Here is a 16530-nt window from a genome sequence, read left to right as displayed (position 1 = left end):
TTGGCACACACAGTTCTCGCTGAAAATACAATCCAGATTGAAAACTTGATTTCAAATGAAACGAATTGTACCATATGAAAAAAGGGTGAAACGCGATCAATAATGTTTATTTCACCAAATTCATTAATCAAATTTGTTTAACAAATCATATGTAGTACACAATATCTGGTTAGAAATACATCAAAATTTGGAGTGCTTTTCTAAAACAAATGAGGTCCAAATGAGGTTTAAAGTGACTCTAAATTTTGTTGAGAGTAATTTTGTCAATAAAACCTTACGATACAATAGAAAATGTGCCGATCCTCTTACTCTTTAATGTTCCATCACACACGTTTCAATTGTATCACGGGTATTATAATGCTATGTGTTCTATTTGACTATTTGTTTAATCTAAAAAATTAATCAGACTAAGTAACATGTTCGCTCATCTGCACGTGATCGAATTTGAAGAATTAATACCCATAAGAATTGAAAACTATCCAATATAACTTATCCCAACTCCCTACCAATTGTTAAATCAATTTAACGTACATGCAAACAGCACAAGCTGCTATAGTATTGGGTTCAGAAGCTACTAATCTTGTTAATTTAATAAAGATATCAAACAAAGCTCACGTGAAAAAATGGATAATCTTTCTTAATGGAATATTTTATTGCTTATGGACAAAGCTAAGGGATAATCTGATGCCTCGAAGAAAGATTAAGAATAAAGTAACAATGGTGACGATGGTACTTAAAACTAACTACTCATGCACTCACTCGATCTCTCTGCTCTTTGACAACAAGAGGCTCATACCACTGAGGCCCAAACCCAGCAGCTCTCCTCGCTTCTTCATTGAAAGGTGGCTTCAACACCCCCCTAAAGTACTTTCTCACAATTCCATGAAACTTTCGAATAATCTCTTCATCTTCATCTTCTTCTTCTTCTTCACATCCCAAGCTCAAGCTTTGTTGATGATCCGAGTCAGGCTTCGTCGACCTCAAGCAGAGATACTTGAACCATTTCACTCCAGCAGCGCAGTGGGTTATCTCTTCTGGGTACACTACACTCTCCAGCAACGCCGCCGTTTTGTTGTCGCCTCCATTGCGGAAGCGAGAGATGGTGGTCGGCAGCACATCCAGTCCTCTCGCCTCGTGCACGCAATGCTCTACCGCCAGACGCGCCATTAGGTCCTCGGAAGTGGCTGCGGCAGAGGCCCAGAGGCCGTCGTGAGCCGCCAGAGCTCCGTACAAAGAACCCATCTCCTCGAGTCTTGTCGCAAGCAGAGTGAAGTGCCGGCCTTCGTCCTGAGCCACCTTCACGAAATCGGTGAAGAACTCTCTGGGCATCGCCTCTTGCTTCCCAAACCGAGCAATTATATCCTACAACAACAAAAGTGTACAGTACCCATCAGAAACTAGCTACAACCAAAGCTCAAACAGAGACAACTACACAGTACCCAAGACAAATCAATGGCCCAACTCTCAATGTGCGCGAGGCTATGCACCATGGCCTGTCGGCTCTGCAAGCTGCCGCCTCTGCCCAGCTTCGGCATCAGACTCGGCGCCACCAGCTTAACCTGTAAAACAACAAGGCATTTTCGTCAAACACTTGCCCAACAAATTGTAATAATAATAAGCGTCCGCAACAACGTTGGTCAGCCTGGAGGGGCGATCTGGTACGGGGAGGTCCAGCGACGGGTCGTAGGCGTGAGTGATGGTCCCTTGCAGCCATTGAGTCGCCACCGAGTCGCCCACTCGGGCCTTCTCGAACGGGTCCGCCGTGTTCAGCACTCGGAGCGCTGCCTCCACCAAGCTCTCCTCCTCTCCGCTCATGTTTTTCTTGTGTGGTTATAAAATATTATCCGAATTTCTTAAATTCGAATCCAAGTTTGAACCAAATTATTACCGGGTCGGACCCGTGAAATTTAATTGCCAAGCAGGACCTAAACTAGGAGCTAATTTCATTTTGTACGAAGCTGGTCTTCTTCGACCTCTTTGTTGTTGTGAGCTGAAGGGGTGATGAGTCAACACGCGGGGCCAAGAGCCGAGTCGACTCACCATCGACTCTACGAGTTCGTGAAAGCTGCACTCACCAAGATCTTCATCCACCCCTACGCCACGGTCTGTCTGTCTCTGCCCTAAAACTCTGAATCTCTCTCTGTACACACATACATATCCGTGTATGTATATAATTGGGTAATTTGTGGTGGTGGTGTTGTGAAGGTGTGTGAACTGTATTGTGGCGGCGGAGTCGATGCAGAGAAGTGGGACGAAGCCCAAATCGGTCACTACATTGGAATCGGTATTGCTCATTTTATGTTTTTGGGTCTAATTATATATATATATATATTTTGTATGGAGTTTTTGGTTCATTCTAATGGTGGAGCTTGTTATTGTGGTTGATAGATGTTTCATCGTCTGGAATAAGCCAAAGAAGAGAAGCATGGGAGAGCCAGAGGAAGGCTTGCACTGCTGACTTCTTTGAGCTTGACCCTTGCATGGTCAGCCTCTCTTTCTTTACTTTTACCACTGTCATATTTCTCTATTTTGGAAAATTTAGAATCAGGGTTCTTTCTTTTGGCTTTATATTAGTATGAACTGGGTGTTATCCTTTTTTATGATTCTTTCAGTTTCAGTATAATTTATTGGGTTCTCATGTTGAAGCTTCTTCAAAATCATGTTCAGTGGTGTTCAATTATATTATCTATCTCTCTAAGGCTAGAATACATGTTTTATCTCTTGAAACATAATGTCTGCTGTAATGGGAGGCATTCAGAGAAATTGGTGGTGACCAACTTTGGAAGTGGTAGTATAAGATAACCTTTCCTATAGCTTGAAATGAACTAGATAATTTAGGCTGAGAAGGTTATATAACTTACTAGATGCATGTTAGAGGCATAAGAGCAGACAGGAAATCTTATAACTCACCTTCGCAGCTCGCACACAAATTTGAGCTCGCTTAGCAGACAGAGTGACCTTTTTGTTTGAGTTCTCTGCCTTTTTGAGATCATTAGTTTGGAATGTACTAGTTGGAATATACAATATCAAGGCAAGAGTATAAAAGGACAAATTTCTAGTTTTAAAGTTCAGATAAGTGGCTGTGGTTGCCTAGCTTACCATTTAAGCTGATTCTGTAAGATCACCAACCTCAAGTTGACAATACTGCATTATCTCTCTTGAAAGCTTTCATTAACTCCATTTCTTTATGTAGTTCCTTTAAGAGGTTTCAATGAAATTTGAAAGTAAAGATTTAGTCCCATTCGTTTGAACCCAAAATTGTTACTAGAAAGATAATAAGTGTACCGACTTAAATTATCGACTTATCTTTTCTGCTGCTCTAGTTACTCTCGATTTTGGAGATGGGCTTAATGACTGTTTTCCCATGAACATTGGGATCTTATTGTAGTTGGCACTGTGCAGTTTCGATCATAAGTTATCCCTAGATGTTGAAGATATATATCTATTCCTCACCTTTTAAATTTAAAGCTCAATAATACTATCTTTTGAAGTGATCTAATTTATGTTCCTTTGAGGCTTTAAATATTGACTGTTTGTTGACATAGATCCAGGTTTCAACTAATGTGAAATATAATTTATATGAGATTTTTATATATACAGGTTGAAAGCTTGGTTGCTTTAAATTGATTTAGATAATTTTCCATCGTTTTAATTCTACATTCTTTGACAGTAGATTGCTTTGACAGGAAAATATAGAGATGCATCTGAAAGATAATACCAATCAGGCTGACTTAGTTTGCTGCTTGCAGAATTTGCAGGTTTCAGAAATATTCTCTAGATAATTTTCCTTTCCTTTTTTATTTTAATGGTCTTGTGTTTCTTTGGAGGATTGTATGTTCCAAATTTGAAAGCATTTTTCACTTACAGCTGTGTTTCCAAACTGAGGAGAGAGCAAGGAGACTATTGTTAAATGTTTCATCCTTACTGAAACCGGGGGGTTATTTTTTTGGTATTACTCCTGACTCATCTACAATATGGTATGGAATATGCTTGCCAAAGACCTGTTGTTTAATTACTTGTTTTATATCTAGCATTGAATTGGTTCAATTTTGAGTACTTTATTGAATTACTTTTGTATATATGGAGATAGTAAAATTTGTCCTGGTACACATACGTGAAGCATCAAATATTGTAATCTCATCAAATGGTTATAATCTCTCTCTCTCTCTCTCTCTCTCTCTCTCTCTCTCTCTCTCAAGTACAGAGGTTGCGTAGGTCAACATCAGACATCTTTGCCTTGGTATTGATATCATCCTTATATTTCTTCTTCAAGCCAAACTCTTCGATCTTTGAACTTACTATATTTTTGTCCCTTCAGGAACATCCGATTTAAATTTTAACTTTTTTTTTTCCTTATTGATCTCTGATATCTGTGATAAGTGCTAGAGGAATCTATTTTCTAGCAAGAGGACAAAGGAAAGGAGATTGTTTTTGCTAGATTATTAACAATATTGATCATACAGGGCTAAGTACCAGAAGAATGTTGAAGCATACCACAACAAAAGCGTTGGTATGAAACCGAACATTGTTCCCAACTGCATTAGATCAGAGAACTACATGATCACCTTTGAAGTTGAGGAAGAGAAGTATGTATAAGTTTGAGATTATTAAGCATGCCACCTAAGCTTTTGCTTTCTTGGATTGTTTTGGTCATAATTTTTCACTTTTCTTTTTTTTCCCCAATGGATATACTTCAAACTTTCAGGTTCCCATTATTTGGAAAGAAATACCAGCTGAAATTTGCTAATGATAGCTGTCCTGAAACCCATTGCTTGGTTCATTTCCCAAGCTTCATCAGGTTTAGTTTTATTTATGTCTTATAATGTTGCTTCCAAAGTTTGGTTCTGATTTTATGTTGTTTTGCTTAGTCAGACGTACATATTACTTTCTGGCATTACCAAAGTTTCTTTATTTTCAGGGCTTGCATATGTTAATGCTCCTTAGTTTAAGATGGCTTTCTCACCTAAACTTATTTGGTTTGAACTTGATTAAATATAATACCGTGCCTCTAAATTGAATGGAAATTCAACAAAGTTTAAATTAAAACTTACACTGGAGTAGGAATGGTATGTTTAACTATGTCTGGATTGTAACTCTAAAATCACTGAGCCAACTCCTTGGCTTCGTTGCACGTGCGCGCACAGTCGTGCACACACACACACATACACATTCTTCGATTGATTGGCTTACACTTGTTTAATGCCTTAGATGTTGATTTTCAAATGATCTTAATGATCCACTTCTGTTGTATGTTACTTAGGTTAGCCAGAGAAGCCGGTCTTGAGTATGTGGAGATTCAAAACTTAACTGAATTTTATGATGACAACAGGTTTTGAATTCTTCTTCTCTTCTTAAATCTGTCACAAACATGTCTTTAGTATAGTTTTCTAGACAATCCCTGTGAATAAAGCTTTCAAGCCATATTTATTATTTCTACTCATTTCACATAACTTATCATGGCCGACTTTTCATTTTTTCTCTACCATTTTCGCTATAAGAGCACAATTTGCAGGCATGATAATGAATTTTGGTCCAAACCTTGTGGATCCTAGAGGGAGACTTCTTCCTCGATCATATGATGTGTTAGGTGATGCATTCATTGCCTTTCGTTTCTACGATGTTGTCTATTGCAACTTTCCCCGTTGCACTTTATCTATAGTTTCTCATTAGTTTGGCATTTCCCTTTTGCAGGTCTGTATACCACATTTATATTTCAAAAACCAGACCCCGATATTGCTCCCCCGCTTATGACACCATTGTTGCAGGACACAACTTACATTATTGATGAGGCAAGTATTTTAAAATTTGCAAAGAATACATTGGAATTGGGACTACAAAGCATGATTAATCTCCTACTCACTTGAAACTCTCAACATTTTTAATCTTAACAACCAACTTGTTTTTAATCTCAAGGCAACTTTAATATTGATGGTGTGATGGAGACCTCACATCGTGATCCTCTTTAGTGTGTTTTTTTTCTTCTCCTTTTTATATAACTTATGTCTGTGCTTGGTATGCATGCCTTCTTCATATGATTCGACTATTATTCAGTTTTGTTTTGATGTTGTAGAGAGATTGGCAAGCGACTACGACAACTGTCTGGAGAGACGATGAAAAGAGTGGACCTGTAGAGCCGCCTCCAGGGCTAGGCAAGATTAGTGAACAAAAAGGGATTTTGGGTCCTGGGCCCGCTGAGTTGCGTTTTTCTGAAGCACTTTGAGACCTGGTGGTTGTTGGAAGCAAGAAGGATGCAAATGGGAACACTGATTTTTAACATACAGAACAGTGTTGTGGGGTAAACACAAAGTTGTATACAGTAGTGTGGACTGGGGAGGTCCATTAATTTGCTGGGTAGACTCTGTTTTCCCTGTGGAAGCATGTCCAGGGTGAAGTTGTTAATTTCTGTACATTTTGTATGTTAGGTTAGGCTGAAGAATGGAAGTTTTCACATTTGAAAAGAGAGACTAATTCTTTTGCTCTGCCAAAGTTCCCCCACAAGTGCAGCTAAAAGAGCAATTTTAATTTAGAATTGATTTGAAGTTTTGAACCGAACCCAAATCTGTATCCTTCTGGTAAACCGTATAATTGAGTTGACAGAAGCTGGTTCAGAGATGCTGATACCTGCTCAAAGTGGATTAAACCCATGTCTAAACTCTAAATTTAACTCTTTATTTTCAGCTAAATGCAATGATTTTATTTTTTGAAATTATTCAATGTTGCTAAACGTCTTTTATTGTTCCCTCAAAGCAAAACCAAGTTCCCAATATAAGAGGTGGGTAGTTGTTGATTCATTTCAAAATTTGGGAGGTATCAGAAAGAGAAAATAGGTGCTGGTTTAGCTTCACAGGAATAAGAGCAGTTTCAAAAAGTTGAAAAAATTAAAAACTGGTATTGCACGCCCAGTGGGACTCGAACCCACAATCGCCTGATTAGAAGTCAGACGCCTTATCCATTAGGCCATGGGCGCTTCTTGTCTATTCTTGTTTATAAACAAAATATAAAACAACAGAACTTGATCACAAATTCATGGTGAAATGTTTCTGGCAATTGTTTTGCAATACATAAAGATTAGGATGCATGGTCGTTGGTCTAACTCTGCTCTTGTGATGGTGACGCACTCTGCGATCCAAATCCCAACATGTCAGAGAGATTTGAGGGATAAAATTGAATAATAATTGAGTGATAAAAGAGAAATTTGACAAGATGATGGTGATGTTGGCAGTGGGTACGTAGCAAGGTGTGGTTGCGTGCTGCTTGCATGGTGAAACACCTGTTGATCAACGTGGCATTGATATTTTCTACCGCTTTCTTGGCAATATATACATTAATATGGCTGCAAGCTGCAGCTTAGCTTAATAGTTAATACCTCATCAGCCATCACCCTTGTAAGCGCGTACACATTCATTTCAGGCTTTACTACCATTTTTAGGTGCAAGGTAGACTCTACCTTGATCCAAACTTTGTGTCAAACAGTACCATATATATTTGATCTTATTCCATGCCCGCCTTCCATACATCTCAGTCAATTTTATTCTGATACTGCAATACTGCTACCTTTTTGTCCCTCTGATACTCTATACCATGGTCCATGCATAAACCAATGAGTTAACAATTGGGGTTTGGGAACTTGGATGTGAATTTCTCACAAAGTTGAGTAATGATAGTACTAACAAATACATAACAACATAAATGTTGTTTATGCCAGACTATGAATTAAACAGATGATTAGATAGAGTTATGTTTTGAATGCACTTTCTTAATTCATGGTTATGTGACAGTGTGACACCATGAATTTTCCCACAGTGAAAAGCAGTGGATGTGCCCTGTGGAGGGCATTTAAATCACAACGAGACAAAAGTATTAAATGCCAAAAATCCGGCTTTGAGACGCGTGGGGATTAAGAAGGCTACAAAAACCGTTCAAGGAAAGAGGACTTTGGTCCTAAGCATAAACTAGCAATCCATTTTCACTAATTAGAGGACTGCAATCATTCTTAGATTTTTCTAATTTTTGATTAAGATATTATTACACACTTTGTATACGTTCAGCAACTTCTACTATACAGAGTACACGTATGCTCCCCGCCAACCCCACCTGTCATACACCTCAGGAAGTTTCCCATTTTGCTTTCCATCCAAAACTCTCTCTCTCTGTCTGTAGTTCTTGTGTTTGATGAAAGATAGAACTGAACTACAGTAGTGAATGAAAAAGAGAGAGACAGGCTTTTTCTTTTTTCTTTTGTTAGTGTAAATTAAGCATCAAGAATGAACGGTTCTTCTCCAAAAGGAGGGAATAACAATTATGATTACTCATTCAAGATTTTGTTGACTGGTGATTCTGGTGTTGGAAAGAGCAGACTTCTGCTGAGCTTCATCTCCAACTTTGTTCAAGACCTCTCTCCCACCATTGGTACTATTTTATATCCCTCTCTTTTTTGCACCCAAGCTTTCATCTCTTGGTTCTTGCATGTTCTGTTTGATATTCATGACTCTCAGTGACATGTTCAAGTACTTTTGTTCCAACTCCTGTCAAAATACTGATGTTCTGTATCTTTGTGTTGCAAATGACATCTTGGTTTCTTTATGCAATCTAACAGTGGTAGCATGCATTGTTTTGAAAGAATTTTAATAGATTAATTTTTAATTTGTCTGCTTTTCTTCTATTTCTTTGTTTTGAGGGTGGGGGAGGAGGTTACAAAGGTTTTCTTTCTTGTCTTTTTAAACATGCATAGTATGTAAAATCTTTGACTAGAATTGGGGTACTCATTTGGTATTTCATGATTTTCATATCCACATGCAAAACGGTTATTAAGCATTTGTAGACTGTAGTTAGACACAGCTACAGATTTTACCAGGTTTGCATGTACTTAATAATACCAACATTAGGTAATCATTCACTTCCCTAAATGGGTCTCAATCCAAGTGAGCAAGTAAGCAAAATTCCCTGGCCCTTGCTGAAATTGATTACTTTTGTTTGTTGGATGTGTATATGAAGAGTGAACTATTGCCCTTTATAGACTTTCACCACCATATGGAAGGAACCAATCTGCGGGTTCCTGGCATATACACTGCTCTGCTTCATCGTATTAGTAATGAGATTATCCATATAATATATGTAGGCATGGTTGCAGACTAATTGGTGACTAATTTAATAGCATAAAAAATTGTTTTGCTTATCTTAATGTTGAATTTCAAGGCAATTGTAAAATTTTTTACTTGCTTGTAGTTTTCTGATTGTTATTATATTTAGTGCTGATATGCTTTAACAACCATTTCAAGGTGTGGATTTCAAGATCAAACAGCTTTCAGTTGATGGGAAGAGATTGAAGCTTACAATATGGGACACAGGTATTCAGTGGATCTAACTATCTTCTGTCATATTTCATTTATAATTTTAGTGTTAGCTGAGCATTAGCAGCAGTCATATCTCTATAATTTTATACAGAAATTTGAGATGCATAATTTTGATTTAGTTGAATTTATGTATATATAGGATATACTGCTGGAGGGTGAAGAAGGATTAGGTGCTTTTTATTATTAACCATTATACCACTGAGTGATGAAATAGGAATGTTAATTTGGACTGAAGACCGCTTTCCACATAAATGTCAGTGAGGAACGATATGTTCCTTGCTAAAGGTGCTTCAAGGATGAGGTGAAGACAAAGAATGGCCTAAGGTTGTGAGAAAGAAATGTTAGCTAATGACTTATCAATTTATCTAAACTTAGGAAAAGCAGAATGCCAGATTAGGAGTTTGTAGCAAGCTGCAAGCCACAAATAGTTGAAAGTAAGCTATGGAATAATTGAGTACCTTACGCAGTGGCAAATAGTTGAAATATAATTATTATTTTTCTGATAATATATTTCCATATCCTGTTGGATCTTGAATTTCCTCATGCCATTTCAATGTAATTGGTTTGCCAATATTTTGTGTTGTTTTTGCAGCTGGACAGGAAAGGTTTGGAACAGTAATAAGTTCTTACTACAGAGGTGCACATGGAATCATTCTTGGTATGTTATTGCATTTATGAAAACATTATATTTTTCATTATATGAGTGGTCGTATATTCTTGACCTGGTCTTCTGTCTTCACTTTTTCTGCTCAGAAAATAATTGGTGATTAAGTTAAATGCTTAATTACTGCTTGATAGTATATATTTAAAGGTATAGTTATCATATGTTTGTGGCTGCAAAAAAAATGTGTTCAGTTCAGTCATTGAAAATACTTATATTTTTTTTGCTGTTCATTGGTTAGTTGCAGTCTGATATTATGCTTTATGTTAGTAATATAGCTGAATTATGGTGAACCAAATCTGACTGATTTGTCATTTGATTTCAATCTTAGTGTATGACGTGACACGGCGAGAGACCTTTACAAACTTAATGAATATCTGGGCAAAGGAAGTAGAGCGGTACTCCACTAATCAGGAGTGTATCAAGATTCTAGTTGGGAATAAAGTTGACAGGGTAAGTATGTTTGTGTTGTGGTTTCCTACTTTGGATACTCAATTACATACACAAATACGACAGTGGTGCCCATTAACTACTCTTAATATTTAAAGCGGGCTAGTACCCAAAAATGCTCGTTAAAGTTGGGGTTCACCTTGTGACTCATTCTTTTCGATCTTCTCTTTGCTTTGATTGATTGGCAGATCGTTCAGAGACTAGCCATGTAGTCCGTACTTTTTGGCTTTCTTGCCTTTCCTTTGGCCCCTTAAGTACTTACTTATGGGCTAACGGGTCACACTTTGGCCAGGCATTCGAAAACTTAAAAAAAAAAATTTGTAAATTGAAAAATACTATTGTTGTGGAAGGAAATGGATTTTTAATTAGTGATCTTTATATCTTAAGCATTAAATGCTTCCTTGTTTATTTTGTAAGATGTGCCAAGTTCTCATGTTTTTCAAAGATGTTGGGGATATCTCATTCCTATATCGTGTAATACTTTACAGGATAACGAGAGGGTTGTAACTAGAGAAGAGGGAATGGCCCTTGCACAGGAGCACAAATGTTTGTTTCTTGAATGTAGTGCTAAAACTAGAGAAAATGTTCAGCAATGCTTCAAAGATCTCACATTAAAGGTATATTATTTTGGAAAGGCTTGCATTTTCTCAACTTTCATCTTGTATCTGCAACATGTTTTAATAGCTTGTTAAACCTATTTAGAAGGTAAAAACCACTAGTTATAGAATCTTAATTGGATAAGGTTGAATTATAAATGCCACAGTAGTGACTAATGGCCTGTTGGAGCACATAATCTCTGAAACCACAAAAGAACTTCTACTCAGTCCTCAGAAATTGTTATATGAGTGCAACTTTTGTGAAGTTTCAGAAAGTAGGTTCCGGGTTTGAAGCTGTTTGTGGTGTTAACATAGAATTGACCATCTTAAGGTTTTCACTAGTTCTACTTTTAGCATGGTATTCATCTTTCAACTGACATAGTAGGCAACCATTTTTGTAAGTTTGACTTCAAGAAAAAATAAAGGAATAAATGTGTGAGCCACATGACCAGTTTCTTAATAACAGATGCTGGAGGTACCAAGTTTGCTGGAAAGTGGATCTGTAGAAGTGAAGAGACAAATTTTGAAGCAGAAACAAGAAGACCAGATGACTTGTAGTGGTGTTTGCTGCTCACAATGACAATTTAGTGAACTATGCTCTTTAAAAAGCTTTTCTAAAGCCATTGTTATCACTTCCATCACAATTTTGGGAACTTTGGGGTTATTCAAAGTTTCTAGTTTACATATATTTGTTTCTGTTGAATCTAGTGTACTCAGCAGGTGTTAGAGCTGCTTGGGTTTTGGTTAATTTGCTCAAGGTATTTTCAAAGAAATACAGGGTACTGGGTTGGATTGGATAAACAATGGAATAATGGCTCTGTATCCATAAATGGTTGTAAATTACATGTACAGAACAAAATAGAAAATGGCTTCAATGTACACATGGAAATTGGTGCTATGCATCCTTATTTGAGTTCTGAGCAATTTTATTTACTTATTCAGTTCTTTTCCATATTTCTAGGAAGATTTAACTGTGACACCAGTCGGTGCTATTAGCTTGATATACATTGTTGACTCATTCTCTAATTGCTTAGGCTTTTAGAGTTTAATGGTTATCTAATATGGTATTAGAGCTTGCTTGAAATGTTCAATCATCTTTTCCTGCTTCATTTTGGTTAATTATCTTACCGTCCATATGTGCGTCCAATCATCGGTCCCTGCTTCGATCTCTGTACATTTAACTTGTACTAATTAAGGTTCTTATATGTGCTTGGCCAAGAGAAGAGGTTCTTTTTGGTTGTTTACAAATTACAACTGTCAATTTGATTTCAACTCCAGGAGAGCCTAGATAGGCCAAAGAATCTGCCGGATTGCTCCAAATTGGTCTATCATTTTTGGGAAAAACAATTTTGTTAGAAAGAAAAATGCAAAGTTTCCTTAAAAAATATATTTATAGGACAAATGAGTCTTCCAAATTGGATAACTGTGATCATTATCCAAGGGGAGAAACACAGCTTGCACAGTCTGTACTGAGTCAACTAGGGTCTTCATGGTTGATCAAAACAAGGCCATGACTTAATCTCTTTGTACTTTTGTTGTTCTGCTCTAACCTGCCGGCTTGCTATATTCTGGTTACTAATTAATGTTTGTGGCACTAATACTATACCCTCATATTATTAAGAAGAGCTTGATATCACCGATTGATACCAATTTCCAGCTGTTTCGTTCCCTCTCCATTCTATGAAGCATCACCCTTCTAAGCTACTTATATAAGCTCTACATGGACAGTCCATTTGCATCTCTTGGCACTTCACAAACAGACCCAAAAAAACACAGAGACTGAAAGCTGCATTGCAATTTTAGACCCTCCAATATGGCCTCTACTGGCTATCATGGGGGCTTGGTCAAATGGACATTAATGTTGATAGCAGCTCTAGTTGCTAGAGCCAATGCCATTGATATTTATCTAGAATGGGATGTTACCCTGGACAACACAATCAAACCTGTGTCCCTGGATCAACCTGTAAGAACCTAATTTTCTATTCATGGTTTTGTTCTTTGCTTGATTTCTGCTTCTTCTTACAGTGAGAGAATTATATATGCTTGTTTTTGAGCAGGTTATCACCATTAATGGAATGTTCCCAGGGCCCCTAATCAATGCCACAACCAATGATTTTGTTCATGTGAATGTCTTCAACAACATGGATGAGCCACTACTCTTTACATGGTATGTCCAACAAATAATTTTGCATAGACCCAATTTCATGCAGACCATAATAGTGGTGGTGGTGGTGCAGGAATGGCATACAGCAAAGGCTAAACTCATGGCAAGATGGAGTTTCCGGAACAAACTGCCCGATTCAACCCGGTACAAACTGGACTTATGTGTTCCAGACCAAGGACCAAATTGGCAGTTTCTTCTACTTCCCCTCCATCAACTTCCACAAGGCTGCTGGAGGTTTCGGACCTATTCGTGTTATCAACCGCAATGTCATTGCCGTCCCCTTCCCCACACCAGAAGCCGAATTCGATCTCCTCATTGGTGACTGGTTTTATGACAGCTACAAGGTCTTAATTCACTTGAAATTTTATTCATGAACAACTTCAATTTTGCTTCAAAGTACATTTCTGTTGAGGCTCACACATTTTTTTGGGCATGGAATTTGAACAGAGAACTAGGTCCCTGATGGGCACTAGTCCGACGGCTTATCACATCATCCCAGATATCATTTTGATGAATGGCAAAGGCCCTCTTCAAAACCCCATGTCAAAAGACTATGAATCCTTCAATGTCACACAAGGTACATTGTAACAGAACTGTATATGTTTTCAATTACCGAATTAGACCCATATCAGATTGGAGTTGTAGTTAATGATAGTGTGACCAATGTATTCATGATTGCATGAATGTTTGTTATGCAGGAAAGACTTACAGGTTGAGAATATCAAATGTGGGGAATGCATTGAGTTTCAATTTCAGGATTCAGAACCATCAAATGGTGCTGGTTGAAACAGAAGGATCTTACACCAATCAGATCACTTTGGATTCTCTGGATGTACATGTTGGCCAATCCTACTCGGTTCTTGTCACAGCAAATCAGAATGAAGCTGATTATTATATGGTGGCAACTCCCAAGTTGCTCAACATCTCTGATTTTAGCAGCCTTGTGGGCCTAGGGGTATTGCGCTACTCCAATTCCATCTCACCAGTTAGAGGGCCTCTGCCCGATGGGCCTGACCCATTCGATGTGGACTTTTCGGTGAATCAAGCCCAGTCTATTAGGTGAGGAAAGTTGATTCAGATTGCACTTCTGCTAGCTTGTGAGGTAGTAGGGATGCAACTCGGGCAGGTTGACTAGTTGAGAAGTCAAAGGTCAAAGGTCAATCCAAGTCAAATCCGTACTCTTTCCAACCCGTTCATACGAGTTGAAAAGTAGGGTTGGATTAGGACGAGCTCATAACTTGTCCAAATTACACCCTTTCAAGTATAGGAATTAAATGCGTTCTCTATAGCACTAGCAATTGGTGGAAATATTTTTGTAATTTTTTTTGTTCAAAATGTAGGTGCTCCCTACAAATATATTTGAAGATGTTTGTTGAGAAAGCACCTATAAGTGCTTCTTAGAAAGCACCTATAAGTGCTTCTTAGAAAGCACTAAAAAATGCTTTAATTTATAACTTAGAAGACACTCTAATTATTTCTTTCAATCATTACAAAAAACGTTTTTGACTATTTGAAAATATTTTATAACTCTTTTAAAAGCACAGCCAAGCCAGCCCAAAATAGTCACATCCTAATCTAATGGCCCCCACTTAATTTCTTGAACATGATCAGGTGGAACCTGACCGCAGGAGCTGCAAGGCCTAACCCACAAGGAACCTTCAATGTGTCAAATGTGACCCTATCCCAGACCTTCATCCTCCAAGCTTCAGTGGCTGAAATTCATGACGAACCACGCTATGTTGTCAACAATGTGTCATACTACACCATGAATACACCATTGAAATTGGCCGATCTGTTTGTGAATGGTTCTGGTGTGTACCAACTTGATGCTTTTCCAGTCGATTCTGTCAATGCCGAGGCTACATATGGAGTGTCTGTTGTGACTGGAATCCACAAAGGGTGGATAGAACTTGTGTTTAAAAACAATTTGAATGCCATGGACTCTTGGCATTTGGATGGATTTGGATTTTATGTGGTTGGGTAAGTTTCAATATTTAGCTTTTATACTTAAAATGTGAATTCACCTAATCAATAATTCAAATTGACAGTGGGACAACGTATATCAGTGTTTTAAATTGGTAGTTTAACAACATAAATAATATGATAAAAGGCAACATTTATTGATATTATATAACAATTGCAACTAATTTAACTTTTACTTACACGTTTTAGTATAAGAGACGGTTAGGTGATGTATATTATTGGATCATTTCTAATAGCTTTAGTTTTAGAGTCCAATAATATATTGTCTGACATAGTTCTAGACTTCTAGGGGTCCTAAGTTAGAAGTCTCCAACCCCGTCCCCCATTTACTTCACTAATTCCCATAGGGAGGGACTGCACTGCACCTATATATATAGTGTCTGCATGCATGCATCAGTTTGTCTCTCGATCTCTAAAGTTTTTGGGGTACGTCCTATGACTATCTAACAGTGTGTAACTATATATATGTTGATATGCACGTACAGGTTTGGCTTTGGAGAATGGACAACAGAATCACGCAGCATATACAACCTTTATGACCCAGTTGTGAGGTCAACAGTGCAAGTGTACCCAGGAGGATGGAGTGCAGTGTATGCATTCCTTGACAACCCAGGAATGTGGAACCTGAGGTCACAGCTCTTGAAGCACTGGTACTTGGGCCAAGAACTCTATGTCAGAGTTCATGACGCTGATCCTAACCCTGCTAAGGAGCGCCCACCTCCTGAAAACCTATTTCTATGTGGTTAGTACGCAATATATATGCATGCAATTTCATTATCAAGCTCGTAAGATAATGAGCAATGCTAGATTTAGCACATTTTTTATACCGCATTGATACCACATTTTAATAAAAATGAGACTCATGTATGTATGGAGGTTCTGTCTCTATTAGAGAAATGTTGTACAAATAATTTTATCCGAATGAGATTCTAATATATCTTTGTATTCTATTAATTTGCAGGGAAGTTTTCTAATTCTCCTGCTCCAGCTCCAACTCCGTGGACATGATGGTGATTAAAGCTAGCGGACCTGATTAGTACACTTATATTTAGCTGCTTGCATACATGAATATGCAATAACGTTCAAGTATTTATATACAGAATAAAAAAATGTATTTATATATGTACTAGCTAGTATAACCACATGTACTCCTACACCATTTTTTAAATGTGACATTGTACCATTGTACTCCAAACTTTCAAATTTGTTGAAAATTGAAATGAAATCGGTTCTATTATTTGATTGAAAATTGAAATCAAATTTGTTGAAAATTCGTAGACAAACTCCACACACATTGATGTTAGCTTTAATTTGGGGTTAGGA

The 16530-nt window shown here is 37.6% G+C and overlaps 4 protein-coding genes and 1 non-coding gene across 6 annotated transcripts; 3 read left to right on the top strand and 2 right to left on the bottom strand.

Annotated features, from left to right (window-relative positions):
* Positions 1-468: 468 nt before the first annotated feature.
* On the bottom strand, positions 469-1966 carry LOC147290311 (3-oxoacyl-acyl-carrier synthase-like protein (Protein of unknown function DUF455)). 2 transcript variants are annotated; one of them, XM_086235563.1, is made up of 3 exons: positions 1633-1966; positions 1440-1559; positions 469-1362 (listed from the first exon to the last, which is right to left on the bottom strand). In XM_086235563.1, the coding sequence occupies exons 1-3, from the start codon at positions 1813-1815 to the stop codon at positions 748-750; spliced, it is 918 nt and encodes a 305-aa protein (XP_086091689.1). In that variant the 5' UTR covers positions 1816-1966; the 3' UTR covers positions 469-747. The 2 variants fall into 2 exon arrangements, with proteins under 2 accessions (XP_086091689.1, XP_086091690.1); XM_086235564.1 differs by having other exon boundaries at positions 1663-1966.
* On the top strand, positions 1861-6709 carry LOC147290310 (S-adenosyl-L-methionine-dependent methyltransferases superfamily protein). The gene is made up of 11 exons (XM_086235562.1): positions 1861-2103; positions 2206-2284; positions 2389-2483; positions 3687-3758; positions 3868-3977; positions 4464-4586; positions 4706-4798; positions 5261-5329; positions 5499-5587; positions 5692-5789; positions 6071-6709. Exons 1-11 carry the CDS (start codon positions 2002-2004, stop codon positions 6218-6220), a joined length of 1080 nt encoding a protein of 359 aa, XP_086091688.1. The 5' UTR covers positions 1861-2001; the 3' UTR covers positions 6221-6709.
* A 185-nt stretch (positions 6710-6894) lies between these two features.
* Positions 6895-6967, bottom strand: TRNAR-UCU (transfer RNA arginine (anticodon UCU)). The gene has a single exon. It is a non-coding gene; the product is annotated as a tRNA-Arg (tRNA).
* A 1206-nt stretch (positions 6968-8173) lies between these two features.
* Positions 8174-11923, top strand: LOC147290308 (ras-related protein RABC2a-like). The gene is made up of 6 exons (XM_086235633.1): positions 8174-8409; positions 9279-9347; positions 9946-10011; positions 10346-10467; positions 10953-11081; positions 11527-11923. The coding sequence occupies exons 1-6, from the start codon at positions 8265-8267 to the stop codon at positions 11638-11640; spliced, it is 645 nt and encodes a 214-aa protein (XP_086091759.1). The 5' UTR covers positions 8174-8264; the 3' UTR covers positions 11641-11923.
* Positions 11924-12873: 950 nt separating this feature from the next.
* LOC147290307 (monocopper oxidase-like protein SKU5) lies at positions 12874-16233 on the top strand. Its single transcript, XM_086235787.1, has 8 exons — positions 12874-13023; positions 13118-13227; positions 13298-13568; positions 13672-13801; positions 13923-14283; positions 14836-15204; positions 15693-15949; positions 16169-16233. Exons 1-8 carry the CDS (start codon positions 12874-12876, stop codon positions 16213-16215), a joined length of 1695 nt encoding a protein of 564 aa, XP_086091913.1. The 3' UTR covers positions 16216-16233.
* Positions 16234-16530: the final 297 nt, after the last annotated feature.

The sequence above is a fragment of the Dryas octopetala genome, chromosome 3 (genome assembly GCF_963921425.1).
Source record: "Dryas octopetala chromosome 3, drDryOcto1.1, whole genome shotgun sequence".
Lineage (NCBI taxonomy): Eukaryota > Viridiplantae > Streptophyta > Magnoliopsida > Rosales > Rosaceae > Dryas > Dryas octopetala.
This window is presented reverse-complemented; position numbering and strand designations above follow the sequence as displayed.